This window comes from Mus musculus, chromosome 3 (genome assembly GCF_000001635.26).
Source record: "Mus musculus strain C57BL/6J chromosome 3, GRCm38.p6 C57BL/6J".
Taxonomy (NCBI): domain Eukaryota; kingdom Metazoa; phylum Chordata; class Mammalia; order Rodentia; family Muridae; genus Mus; species Mus musculus.
In genome coordinates this window covers 37068405-37080504 of record NC_000069.6, presented here as the reverse complement: position 1 = coordinate 37080504, position 12100 = coordinate 37068405, and the positions used below count along the sequence as shown (strand labels likewise).

The 12100-nt window shown below is 37.6% G+C and overlaps 1 protein-coding gene and 1 pseudogene across 1 annotated transcript in view; both read right to left on the bottom strand.

Moving 5' to 3' along the window:
* Nucleotides 1-12100, bottom strand: part of Adad1 (adenosine deaminase domain containing 1 (testis specific)) — a 47857-nt gene that overhangs the window by 31008 nt on the left and 4749 nt on the right. The window contains exons 5-7 of the mRNA NM_009350.3: nt 10480-10548; nt 3766-3891; nt 594-717 (exon numbers count right to left, since the gene is read on the bottom strand). Of these exons, the coding sequence (NP_033376.2) occupies nt 594-717; nt 3766-3891; nt 10480-10548 (319 nt within the window). The remainder of the gene's footprint in view (nt 1-593; nt 718-3765; nt 3892-10479; nt 10549-12100) is intronic.
* Gm12582 (predicted gene 12582) lies at nt 1587-2946 on the bottom strand (annotated as a pseudogene).

Here is a 12100-nt window from a genome sequence, read left to right as displayed (position 1 = left end):
GAGAAGATGCACCTAGCCCTTGAGAGACTTGGGGCCCCAGGGAGTAGGGAGGTCTGGTGGGATGGGGTATGGGGGTTGGGTACATTCTCTTGGAGATGGGGGAGGTGGTATGGGATGAGGGCTGACTGGGAGGAAGATAACAACTGAACTGTAAAAAAAAAAAAAAGATTAAAAAAAATGAAGAAGAAGATTCATTTATTATGTAGTATTCTGCCTGCTTATATGCCTGCATGCCAGAAGAGGGCACCAGATCTCACTACAGATGGTTGAGAGTCTCCATGTGGTTGCTGGGAATTGAACTTGGGACCTTTAGAAGAGCAGTCAGTGCTCTCAACTTCAGAGTCATCTTACCAGCTAATCTTGTAGTGCTCTTAAAACTCAGTTTTCAAGGAAGTCACGAAAACCTACACAAGACACTATAATTACCATAGCAATGTAACCACAGCTTAAGAATATCAAATGACTTGGATTAGAGGTTGATAATCTTTGCTCAGTTATGAGTAAAGTTCCATTTGAAAACAGGTTAATTCCTATGCAGTTACTTTGGTCTGATAACATTACTATTGAAGGCATTACCACATCCTTTACCTTACCTAAGGAGAGACCTTCTTGCTGTAACAACTGCATGAGTATCGTGCAGCACCCTTCCATTTGGCTTGATGCACTGGCTGTAGTTGTATTCGCCTGTGCCTATAGCCACAACTTCATGATGTCCAGCTAAAACAGCAGCAAGTTGTTAGTTAGCCTCCCTTTTTCTCTGTTCAAGCTCTACCTTTATCCTCATTTAATAAATATCTTGTTTTTATTAATGTGATGCATGCATATATCTTTCTTTATGTTGTGAAATGTGTACTGAATTGACATCAATGATAAGTCCTGCAATGCAGGATTGACAAGGTCCTGCTTACATGAATGGAATGCTAAAGTCAGAAGATTTTCTTTCTCTTCATTTATTATAGCATTTATCAAACAAATTTTGCTTTTGCTTTTCTTCCTTTGGTCCCTTCTCTACCTTAAGCTTTTCGCTTCAGCAGGCTCTTTCTGTGTTTCTATCACATGTATCCTTTTGCCCTACTCTCCTTTATTAATACTAACTCTTGTTTCCTACCTAGATTCACAACCTATAGCCACTCCACTTATTTACATACACGCCAACATTAAAAGTTAAAATCTGCATAAGAGAGAGAATGTGATTTTCTTTTGGGGCCTGTGTCAGCTCACTTAGTACTTTTCTGATCCATCAATTTTCTAGTTAGCTTCTTATAACCCAACTAAAACGATAAGGCAAGGAAGCAAGGTAATGCAATCTAGGAATCCACATGAGTTACTGCAGAAATGTCTGCATGGCTTCCCTCAGATTTTACTAGCCCACATACACACTTATATTTCCTAAAACATTTTAATTCCCTCTCATATTCTTCATACAACTTCATGGCACCTTCCAAAATTTCAGTGAACATGGCAGTCACTCACTATCCTACTATATGAACTTGAAGTGATGATTTTTATTGGTACTAGTATATTGTCATCACCTGCATATTATCAATTTAAATACAGATTTTTCTTTTCTGTTCATGTTCCCAGTTTTTTTTGAAAGTTTAAAACCAAACATATTTCCATTTATGCCAGGAATTTAAGCAGAGGCTTGAAATGGAACCAGTCACTCACACCATGATAGACAGGGAGCAGAACAATGACCTTGGCTGCAAATCTCTGGTTCAGCAGTCACTGGAATACAGGCCCTGGCTGAGGGGATGAAGGCCGCAGAGTCCACCCACAGCAACCCCAAACAGCTGGCAGGTCAGGGTCGCTTTCTCACGGCCAGGCTTCCCTCCACAGCAGCACCTGAGGCTCTAGCATGGACTCCTGCAGAGGAGTCCAGCTTGGGCAGTGGCAGCCGGGTTGGGACTAGAACCTTCTGCCGAAATGAAGACACTGAGTGCATGAATGCAATGGCTGCAGGGTTCGCTTGCAAAGGATCAGGAGCAACAAGGGAAAACAATGTTGGTAGGTGCCCTGCGGGGCCCCAATCTGCTTGCTGCATGAGGAGAAGCCATCTGAGACCGTCGGGACAAGTCAGTAGGGTAGGAGGCTACACTCTCACTAGTGAGTCCTTGCAGGAGAAAGGGCTGCTGTGGCTTGTTCCACCCTCATTCCTTGTGCTGCTGCTTCTTCTTTTTCTTCTTGGTGGCCTTGCTGTCTTTTGATGAATGCCTCATCTTCTTGCCCGTGTCACTCTCAGAGTCAGAGCTTTCACAATCAGATGACCTCCTGTCTCTATGTTTCTTTTTTTTCTTTTCCTTCTTTCTCTTCCTGGACGAATTCTTTGTGGGATCAGGCTTCTCAAGTCCTTTTGCCTTTGTCTCCTCTTTTTCCTCTTCCTCTTCAGGGGTCAGAGAATACTCGGTTCCACCTGGCTGCATGAAACAGTCCTTTGCAAAGTGGCCTTTGCAGCCACACTTCTTGCAGGTTGTGTTCAGGACGGCCTCAAGGGTGATCTTCTGCCCAGTGTAATCCTGAAGGACTGACTGTGCCTCTCTTCTTGCTCAATGACAATGTTGTTGTTGAGGTCTTTCCCAGTACCTTAGTTGACAACTTTCATGGAGAGGGACACTTTTATTCTATCATTTTTCATCTCTCAGCCAATAAGCTTCACCCACACTTTGTCTCCAACATCCACTATTGCAGAAGGCTTATCCACTCGACAGGACGACATGGGAGTTCGATGAACCAGACCTTGCTTCCTACAGCCTGGGATTTTGATAATTCTGTCACCATAGCAACCTCTCCTTGAAAAATAGTATACAGTGCAGGCAAGTTTTCCATGGTCTCAGGCCTTCCTGAATTCATCCTTAATAGTCTATGGTTCCTCCATTTCTCCTCTGCTAAAGCTAAATCAAACGTTTCTGCATCCATGCCTAGCAGGGCAGCTGTTTCATCGCTATGTGCCCAGTTCTTACTCAGAAAATTTAGTGCAACAGCTTCAACTGTGATTATCTCATATCTAAATATATTTTACATTATTAATCTTATTAAATGTAATTTTTGACTGGCCTTTAAGCCATCTCGTAGTTGAATACCAAATCTTACCAATTTAAATATATTTTATTTTACTTCTGTATATATACTACCATGTATTATCAATAAATTCATCTCCTTGTTGCCCCAATAAATATTTTCTACATTTGTTCCTCATGCCTTCCTCTGTTTAAAAGTATTTTCTCTCCTCTTCAGGGAAACCACTAGTATTTAAAGTTTTAGCTTAAGTCTCGCCTGATGCAGAAGGCTTTCATTCAGTGATCTATGAATTCCCATAACTTGCTTTTTGAAACAGGGCCTAATTATGTAACACCAGGCTGATCTTTACATTATGATCCCCCTGTCTCATACCTCTGAGTTCTGCCATTACAAAAGGGTGTGCCAACATGTCCACCATGTTTGCATGGTTAAAAGCAGTTTTTCATTTTTATCATCATATATATATATATACATATATATGGAGAAGGCATTGCTTCTGGTGGGGAAAGGTTTCAATGTTAGACCTTTTACTATTCTGCAGCTTTCTGTTGGCTCCTAGTCAGTTCATTTTGTCTTTACCTTTGAGAAGCTTCACATTTAACAACTTGCCTATCAGAAAACATCACTTCAGATGAATATAAAATCACTGTCTACAGAAGCAGAATATAAAATATTATACAGTGTGATCCAAATCATTAAGGTATTAATTTTTCTGTAGGGTAACATATACCAAATGCATGGACTTACCTCTTTCAATAATGAAAGCAGCCAATGAACTGCTACATTTCAGATATTGTGAGTGATTAGAAATTAGTTGACCAAATGTTTCTTTAACAAGCTGTGAAATCTTGGCATACTGGACTTGTCTCCCTTCTAGGAAAAATAAAAAGCAGGATGAATTTGAAGAGGATTGTTATTTTTCTAAGAGATGTGTTATTTTGTAGTTACATTAGTTAGTGATTTATAAAGATATGTAGACAAATTTCCACTCTTTGTTATGGTTATATTTAGCTGTAAAATACAAATTACAGAGCTCTTAGAATAACTTCTTATAAATGATATGTCAATACCAACCTTACTATCTGAATACTACTGTTTATGTTTGCAGAACTCAGTCAGATATGATTCTCAAACTCATCTGAGACACAGGGCAATTTATTTTTGCTGTAAAGTACTGTCTATCTTACATACTTCAATATACCACTTAATAGTAATAATCCTCCCTAACCTGTAACAATCAAAACATATTCATCATAGTCATCATGACAGAAAATATGTAGAATTTGCCCCAATGAGAACCAGTACAAACCAAATGCATTTGAACTACTGATATAGTTTCCCCATATTCCCACTAAAAAAACTTCTTGGCCACCCTTTGGCCCCTTCTGCCCAGTCCTTTCTGCTGGGGCAGATACCTAGCTGGTCTGCTCCCGTGAAGACACCATATTCTGACCCATCCTAGAAGATCCACTGCACTCAGAGCAGTTGAGGATAGGATGCACTCAGAGCAGTTGACTGCCAGCTGGTCTATTCCCATGAAGAGACCACATCCTGAGCCATCCTAGAGGATCTGCTGCACTCAGAGCAGTTGACACCACAGCTTGAAGGCATGTAGGTCAACTGACTGGACAGACTGAAAGCCTCTCTGGAGTTCACCTATAAAAAGACATAAGCTAGCAGACTGGATACACAAACAAGATCCAGCATTTTGCTGCATACAAGAAACACACCTCAATAACAAAGACAGACACTACCTCAGAGTAAAAGGATGGAAAAAGGTCTTCCAAACAAATGATCCAAGGAAACAAGCTAGAGCTGCTATCCTACTATCCAATAAAATAGACTTTCTAGCAAAAGTTATTAAGAGTGATGAGGAAGGACACTTCATATTCACCAAGGGGAAAATCCACCAAGAGAAAGTCTCAATTCTGAACATCTATGCCCAAAATGCAAGAGTACCCACATTCGTGAAAAAAAATATTACTAAAGTTCAAAACACACATTGAATCCCACACAGTAATAGTGGGAGACTTCAACTCTTCACTCTCACCAATGGACAGGTCACTGAAACAGAAACTAAATAGAGACAAAATGAAACTAATAGAGGTTATGAACCAAATAGATTTAACATATCTACAGTTCACCCTAAAACAAAAGAATGCACCTTCTTCTCAGCACCTCAATTTTGGAGAAGGTAAAATGAGGTGCTGAGAAGAAGGTATATCCGTTTGTTTTAGGATAAAATGTTCTATAGATATCTGTTAAATCCAATTGTTTCATAACTTGTCAGTTTCATTGTGTCTCTTTTCAGTTTCTGTTTCCAGGATCTGTCCATTGATGAGAGTGGGATATTGAAGTCACCCACTATTATTGTGTGTGGTGCAATGTGTGCTTTGAACTTTACTAATGTTTCTTTAATGAATGTGGATGCCCTTGCATTTGGGGCATAGATGTTCAGAATTGAGAGTTCATCTTGGTAGATTTTTACCTTTGATGAGTAATGAAGTGCCCCTCCTCGTCTTTTTTTGATAACTTTAGGTTGAAAGTCGATTTTATTCGATATTAGAATGGTTACTCCAGCTTGTTTCTTGAGACCATTTTCTTGAAAAATATTATCCAGCCTTTTACTCTGAGGTAGTGTCTGTCTTTGTCCTTGAGGTGGGTTTCCTGTGTGCAGCAAAATGTCGGGTCCTGTTTATGTAGCCAGTCTGTTAGTCTATGTCTTTTTATTGGGGAATTGAGTCCACTGATACGGAGAGATATTAAGGAAAAGTAATTGTTGCTTCCTGTTATTTTTGTTGTTAAGAGTTGGGATTCTGTTCTTGTGGCTTTCTTCTTTTAGGTTTGTTGAAAGATTACTTTCTTGCTTTTTCTAAGGCATAGTTTCCCTCCTTGTGTTGGAGTTTCCCCTTTATTATCCTTTGAAGGACTGGATTCATGGAAAGATTACTGTGTGAATTTGGTTTTGTCATGCAATACTTTGGTTTCTCCATCTATGGTAATTGAGAGTTTTGCTGGGTAGAGTAGCCTGTGCTGGCATTTGTGTTCTCTTAGGGTCTGTATAACATCTGTCCAGAATCTTTTGGCTTTCATAGTCTCTGGTGAAAAGTCCTGTGTAATTCTAATAGGTCTGCCTTTATATGTTACTTGACCTTTTTCCCTTACTGCTTTTAATATTCTATCTTTATTTAGTGCATCTGGTGTTTTGATTATTATGTTTTGGGAGGAATTTCTTTTCTCGTCCAGTCTATTTGGAGATCTGTAGACTTCTTGTATGTTCATGGGCATCTCTTTCTTTAGGTTAGAGAAATTTTCTTCTATAATTTTGTTGAAGATATTTACTGGCCCTTTAAGTTGATAATCTTCATTCTCATCTATACCTATTATTCTTAGGTTTGGTCTTCTCATTGTATCCTAGATTTCCTGGATGTTTTGAGTTAGGATCTTTTTTGCATTGTGCAGTTTCTTTGATTGTTGAGTTCATGTTTTCTATGGAATCTTCTGCACCTGATCTCTATCTCTTGTATTCTGTTGGTGATGCTTGCATCTATGGATTTCTGAGTTCTTTCCTAGGATTTCTATCTCTAGAGTTTCCTCCTTTTGTGATTTCTTATTGTTTCTACTTCCATTTTTAGATCCTGGATGGTTTTGTACAATTCCTTCACCTGTTTGGTTGTGTTTTCCTGTAATTCTTTAAGGGATTTTTGTGTTTCCTCTTTAAGGGCGTCTACCTGTTTAGCTGTGTTCTCCTGTATTTCTTTAAGTGAATTATTAATGTCCTTCTTAAAATCCTCTACTGACATATGATTTTAAATCTAAATCTTGCTTTTCTGGTGTGTTGGGGTATCTAGGACTCACAGTAGTGGGAGTACTGTATTCTGATGATGCCAAGTAGTCTTGGTTTCTGTTGGTAAGATTTTTATGTTTGCCATTTGCCATTTGGTAATGTCTGGCATTAGATGTTCTAGCAGTCTCTGGCTGGAGCTTGTTCCTCATGTGAGTCTGTTAGTCTGTGTCAGCACTCTTGGGAGACCAGCTCTCTTCTGGCAAGACCAGTGCACAGATGGCTGTGGAACAGCCCCACCTCCTGGCTGCAGATGTAGAACTGGAGAACCCTGTCCTAGAAGCTCTGTTGCCTGTGCTTTCCTGAGTGGATCTGCCTTAGAAAGACACTGGAGGGAAAATGGTTATCTCACAAATGGTGATCTCACCTGAGTCCCAGGGTCAGAGCACTCCCAGCAGGCAAGCTCTCCTCTGGTAGGGAAGGTTCACAGAAGACTGAGCCCACTTTATCTTCTATTAGATTCACTGTGTCTGGTTTTTTGTTGAGGTCCTCGATCCACTTGGACTTGAGCTTTGTGCAAGGTGACAAATATTGGTCTATTTTCATTTTTTTTTTCATTTTTCCAAATACAGCCAATTAGACCAGCACTATTTACTGAAGATGCTTTCTTTTTTCCATTATATATTTTTGGCATCTTTATCAAAGATCAAGTGTCTGTAAGTGTGTGAACTTATTTCTGGGTCTTCAATTCTAGTCCATTGATCTTCCTGCCTATCTCTGTACCAATACCATGCAGTTGTTTTTTTTTTTGTTTTGTTTTGTTTTGTTTTTTTATCACTATTGCTCTGTAGTAAAGCTTGAAGGTCATGGATTGTGATTCCCCCAGAAGTTCTTTTATTGTTAGGAAGTTTTTTGGTTATTCTGGTTTTTTTTTCCTTTCCAGATGAATTTGAGAATTGCTCTTTCCATGTCTTTGAAGAATTGTGTTGGGATTTTGATGGGGAGTGCACTGAATCTGTAGATTTCCTTTGGTAGGATGGACATTTTTTACTATATTAATCCTGCCAATCCATGAGCATGGAAGATCTCTCCATTTTCTGAGATCTTCTTTGATTTCTTTCTTGAGAGACTTGAAGTTATTGTCATAAAGGTCTTTCACTTGTTTGGTTAGAGTTACCCCAAGATATTTTATATTATTTGTGGCTATTGTGAAGGGAATTGTTTCTGTACTTTCTTTCTCAGCCTGTTTATCATTTGTATAAAGGAAGGCTGCTGATTTGAGTTAATTTTATATCCAGCCTATTTGCTGAAGTGGTGTATCAGCTAGAGAAGTCCTCTGGTAGAATTTTGGGGTTGCTTCTGTATACTATCATATCATCTGCAAATAGTGATACTTTTATTTCTTCTTTGCCAATTTACATCCCTTTGATGTCTTTTGTTGTCTTATTATTCTAGTTAACACTTCAAGTTCTATATTGAATAGATAAGGGGAGAGTGGGTATCCCTTCTCCCACTTTAAACTTTCCACATTATCCTTGTCTTGGCCCTGATTTTAGTGGGATTGCCTCAAGTATGTCTCTATTTAATTTGATATTGGCTGTTGATTTGCTGTGTACTGTTTTTATTATGTTTAAGTATAGGCCTTGAATTCCTGATCTCTCCAATACTTTTAACATGAAGGGTTGCTGTATTTTGTTGAATGCTTTCCCTGCATCTAAGGAGATGATCATGTGATTTTTTTTCTTTGAGTTTGTTTATATAGTGTATTACATTAATTAATTTTCATATATTGAACCAACCTTGCATCCCCGGGATAAAGCCTACTTGATAGTGATATATATGTGAGTGCAGGTGCCTGTAGGAACCAGAGATGTTAAATTCTCCTGGAGTATATTTATCAGGTGTATGTGTAAGTATGGGGGAGGCCGGGGGTGTATATGTGAGTGCAGGTGCCCATAGGAACCAGAGACATCAAATCCTCCTGGAGCTGGAGTTTCAGGCAGTTGTGAGTGGCTTTCTCTGAGTGCTGGGAACTGAATGGAGGTCCTCTACAGGAGTAGTAGAAGTTCTTAACTACTGAACCACCTTTCCAGTTTTACTATACCACTTCTTTGACTATAAGTTGCTAATTTCAAGTGAATCCCATTGTCATGAATAACCACAATTTATTTTCAGAGAGAACATAGAACTATTCTCATGCAGATATAGTCCACTAAAATATGTTGCACAGGTTGTAAACTATTGACCACCTTGATAACTGGCCCAACATGAAGTACTCAGTAAATTTTTTGTGGGTCTCAAATCTTTATTTTTCAAAAGCTTTAAAATTTGATTCCTATTTTAACCTCATACATTTTTTTGCTCACCTTTTTCTGACAGTTGGCTCCAAAACTCAACTTTCCAAACTGGACTTTATTTTTACATTATTTTTTTAAACTGTATCCTTTCTAACTCATATACTATATAATCTGTTTTCCCAGGGTAATGTGATCTAGATTATTGTTTGAAATCTACCCCCTTAGTCATTACAAACTTCTACAGAGAGTGATAGAAATGGTAAAACCTCTTCCAACATTATGCAATCACCCGTGTAGACTGAGCCCTCGAGGCTATTCATGAATCCTTACATCTCTGAGGTCAAGTGGCTATACCTATATCTTGGTGGATTTTGACTTTTGAATGTGCTTATTTTCCCTGCCTGTCCACACAAACACATTTGAGATCTTTGTCTGTCTTAGGAAAATGAATACAAGGCTGACTAAAAGCAAGCAAGCCTGACTGAATGATAACAGTGAAAGGGAAACTTTTCACTTTGCAAACGTCGTAATGTCTGAAGTATCTCTCAAATATCATCAACAGACAAATTAAGAATGTCTTGCCTTCCAGGAGATGATGGCGTACCAGTCAAGGACACACTGCTATTCAATACTGAATGTGATAAAACAATGAAAGTTCTGATTTAATAAACATTTTTTGTGTGCCAGATACTCATGTATTTTATGCCTATCAACCTAATCCTCATGATAATTTGATGAGGTAATTGATTTTTATCAATTTTTAAAATGAAGAAATTAAAAGTATAATGAGAATTAATTAGTCTTTGGTCACATATAACTTCAACTAGATATATACACATATACATAAATATGTATATGTGTACATATATGCTTTTTAAAGATGTATTTTCCTATTTTTTGTCTGCATGTATATATGTATAACATGTACCTATATGTATGTAATAGACTCCTTATTAAAAGGATATGCCCCCCCCCAATTATTTTGTGTCATTCCGACAACTGAGCCAAAGTTATCACACTATGTAGGCAAGTATTCTACCACCAAGCTATGCCTAAGATCCCTCTTATATTTTTAGACAAGACTCACTAAACTGGCAGACAGGCTATTTGGTGGAGTGGCAAGCCGTGAATTTGCTATCCTCCTGTCTCAGCTCCCAGAAGAGCTAGGATTTATATATGGCCATACCATCGGAACTGGCTCAAATTTCTTTTTAAGTATTTCCTCTCCAACCTCATTTCTCTTTCTATAAGCTATTTTTAACGGGAAACTTCTCTTTTAACAGAAGCATGAAAGGTCTAAATAAAATGTTAAGGTATATCTTCATATCTGTGCATTTTAATTTTTCAGTGGGTTTGTTTTCTAAACAGAACATTACCTACCATATTGCACTTTTGAAACATATGCTGCTTCAGGTGTAACAACAGGTTCTGCAGGGATAGGAGGTGGTCCTGTAAATAAAACCAAACCATAGGAAACAATGAAAGGGCAATGTTCTAGAGCGCTGAGAGCTATCAGCTCTATACTAACCTGCAATAACAGTAACCCAAGAATGCAATAAAAACAAACAAACACGAATCCAACATTAGCAATACATAATAGTTATATTCTTTAAAAATTTCTGCCAACTCTGTCATCATCAAATGCTCCTTAGCTCACATTGGTTTTCCTATTTTGACATTAGTTATTCAAATTAATTTCTGAGTTTCCGGAACTTAACAGCAATTTAGCTTCTTTTGTAAAGGTGGCAACATTCTGAAACTCAATAGAGTCTTATTTCAGATACTTAGGAACACTTTCTATTTATAATAATACTATGTAAAACACTTAAACATTTTATCAAAATGAGTAAAATTATTCAAAATGCTGTCATCAGGCTTTTCACGGGCTATGCTAAAATAACTGTACAACATAATGAGTTTATATTCATACATATATATTCATGCATACATAATAATGTCCTTGAGTCATACTTTTTTTTCACTATTACTCCACTGTATCCCTTCTCCCATTTTAAACTTTCCACATTATATTTTCCTTATTATTATTCCATTTAGTTAGATACCCTACCTTTACTCTAATTTACAAACAGGAGAGAAAATTTACAATATTAATTTTTGTACAACTGACTTTTTAACTCAACCTGATGATTCCATGGTCCCATACATTCATGCAAATGACAAAATGACATTCAATTCTATGGCTGAATAAAAATAAATAAATAAAAATCTGACTAAAAAAAGTAGGACTATGCTATAAATTTTCTAATGAGTTCAGTCTAAATCTTTGTAAATGTTTTCCAGATCAGTCCTAAAAGCTAAAGAGCATGTGAAAAACAAGAAACATTCATGACATTACACCAGAGGGACACAAAGGGAAAAATCCAAAAATTTAAACAAAAAGGCTCTAGAAGCTAATGTTGTTAATTTAGTTAAAAGAAAGCAGAAAGAATACCCTAGACTAATTTAGATGAAAACCCAGTTAAAAGTATAGAAACAAGCTAGGAAAGAGTGGTGCTGTTACCGAGTCCTCACTCTAGAGAAAATGCTAACTAGAGTCAGACACATGCACCTAGAGTTGAGAAAAGCAAGTTGAAAACTCAGAAGGAAGGATTTAAAATCTATTTACTCAAGAGAGTTTGGCTCAAGCAGAAAAAAGACTGAAGACATTAAATTATAGTTACTATGAACAAATAATCTCAATAAGGAAAACAAGAGTGTACAAAGAGAACTTCATTGTAAAATATCAGGGACAAACTGCCATTATGAAAAGAAAAAAAAAACCCTCTAAAATTGGAAAATCCATATATTCAGATTTCAAAACTTATTCCAAAGCTATGTAATCACAATAATATGACAGTAATCAACACAATGTATTATTGTTATAAGGACAGACATGTTGCAGGATTTTCCCTGTTCAATTACATTAGTGCAGAGGAGGGCTGTGATTGGACAGAGAAAGGGGAGGTGGAGCTAAGAGTTGCAGAGAAGGAGAATGGAGGCA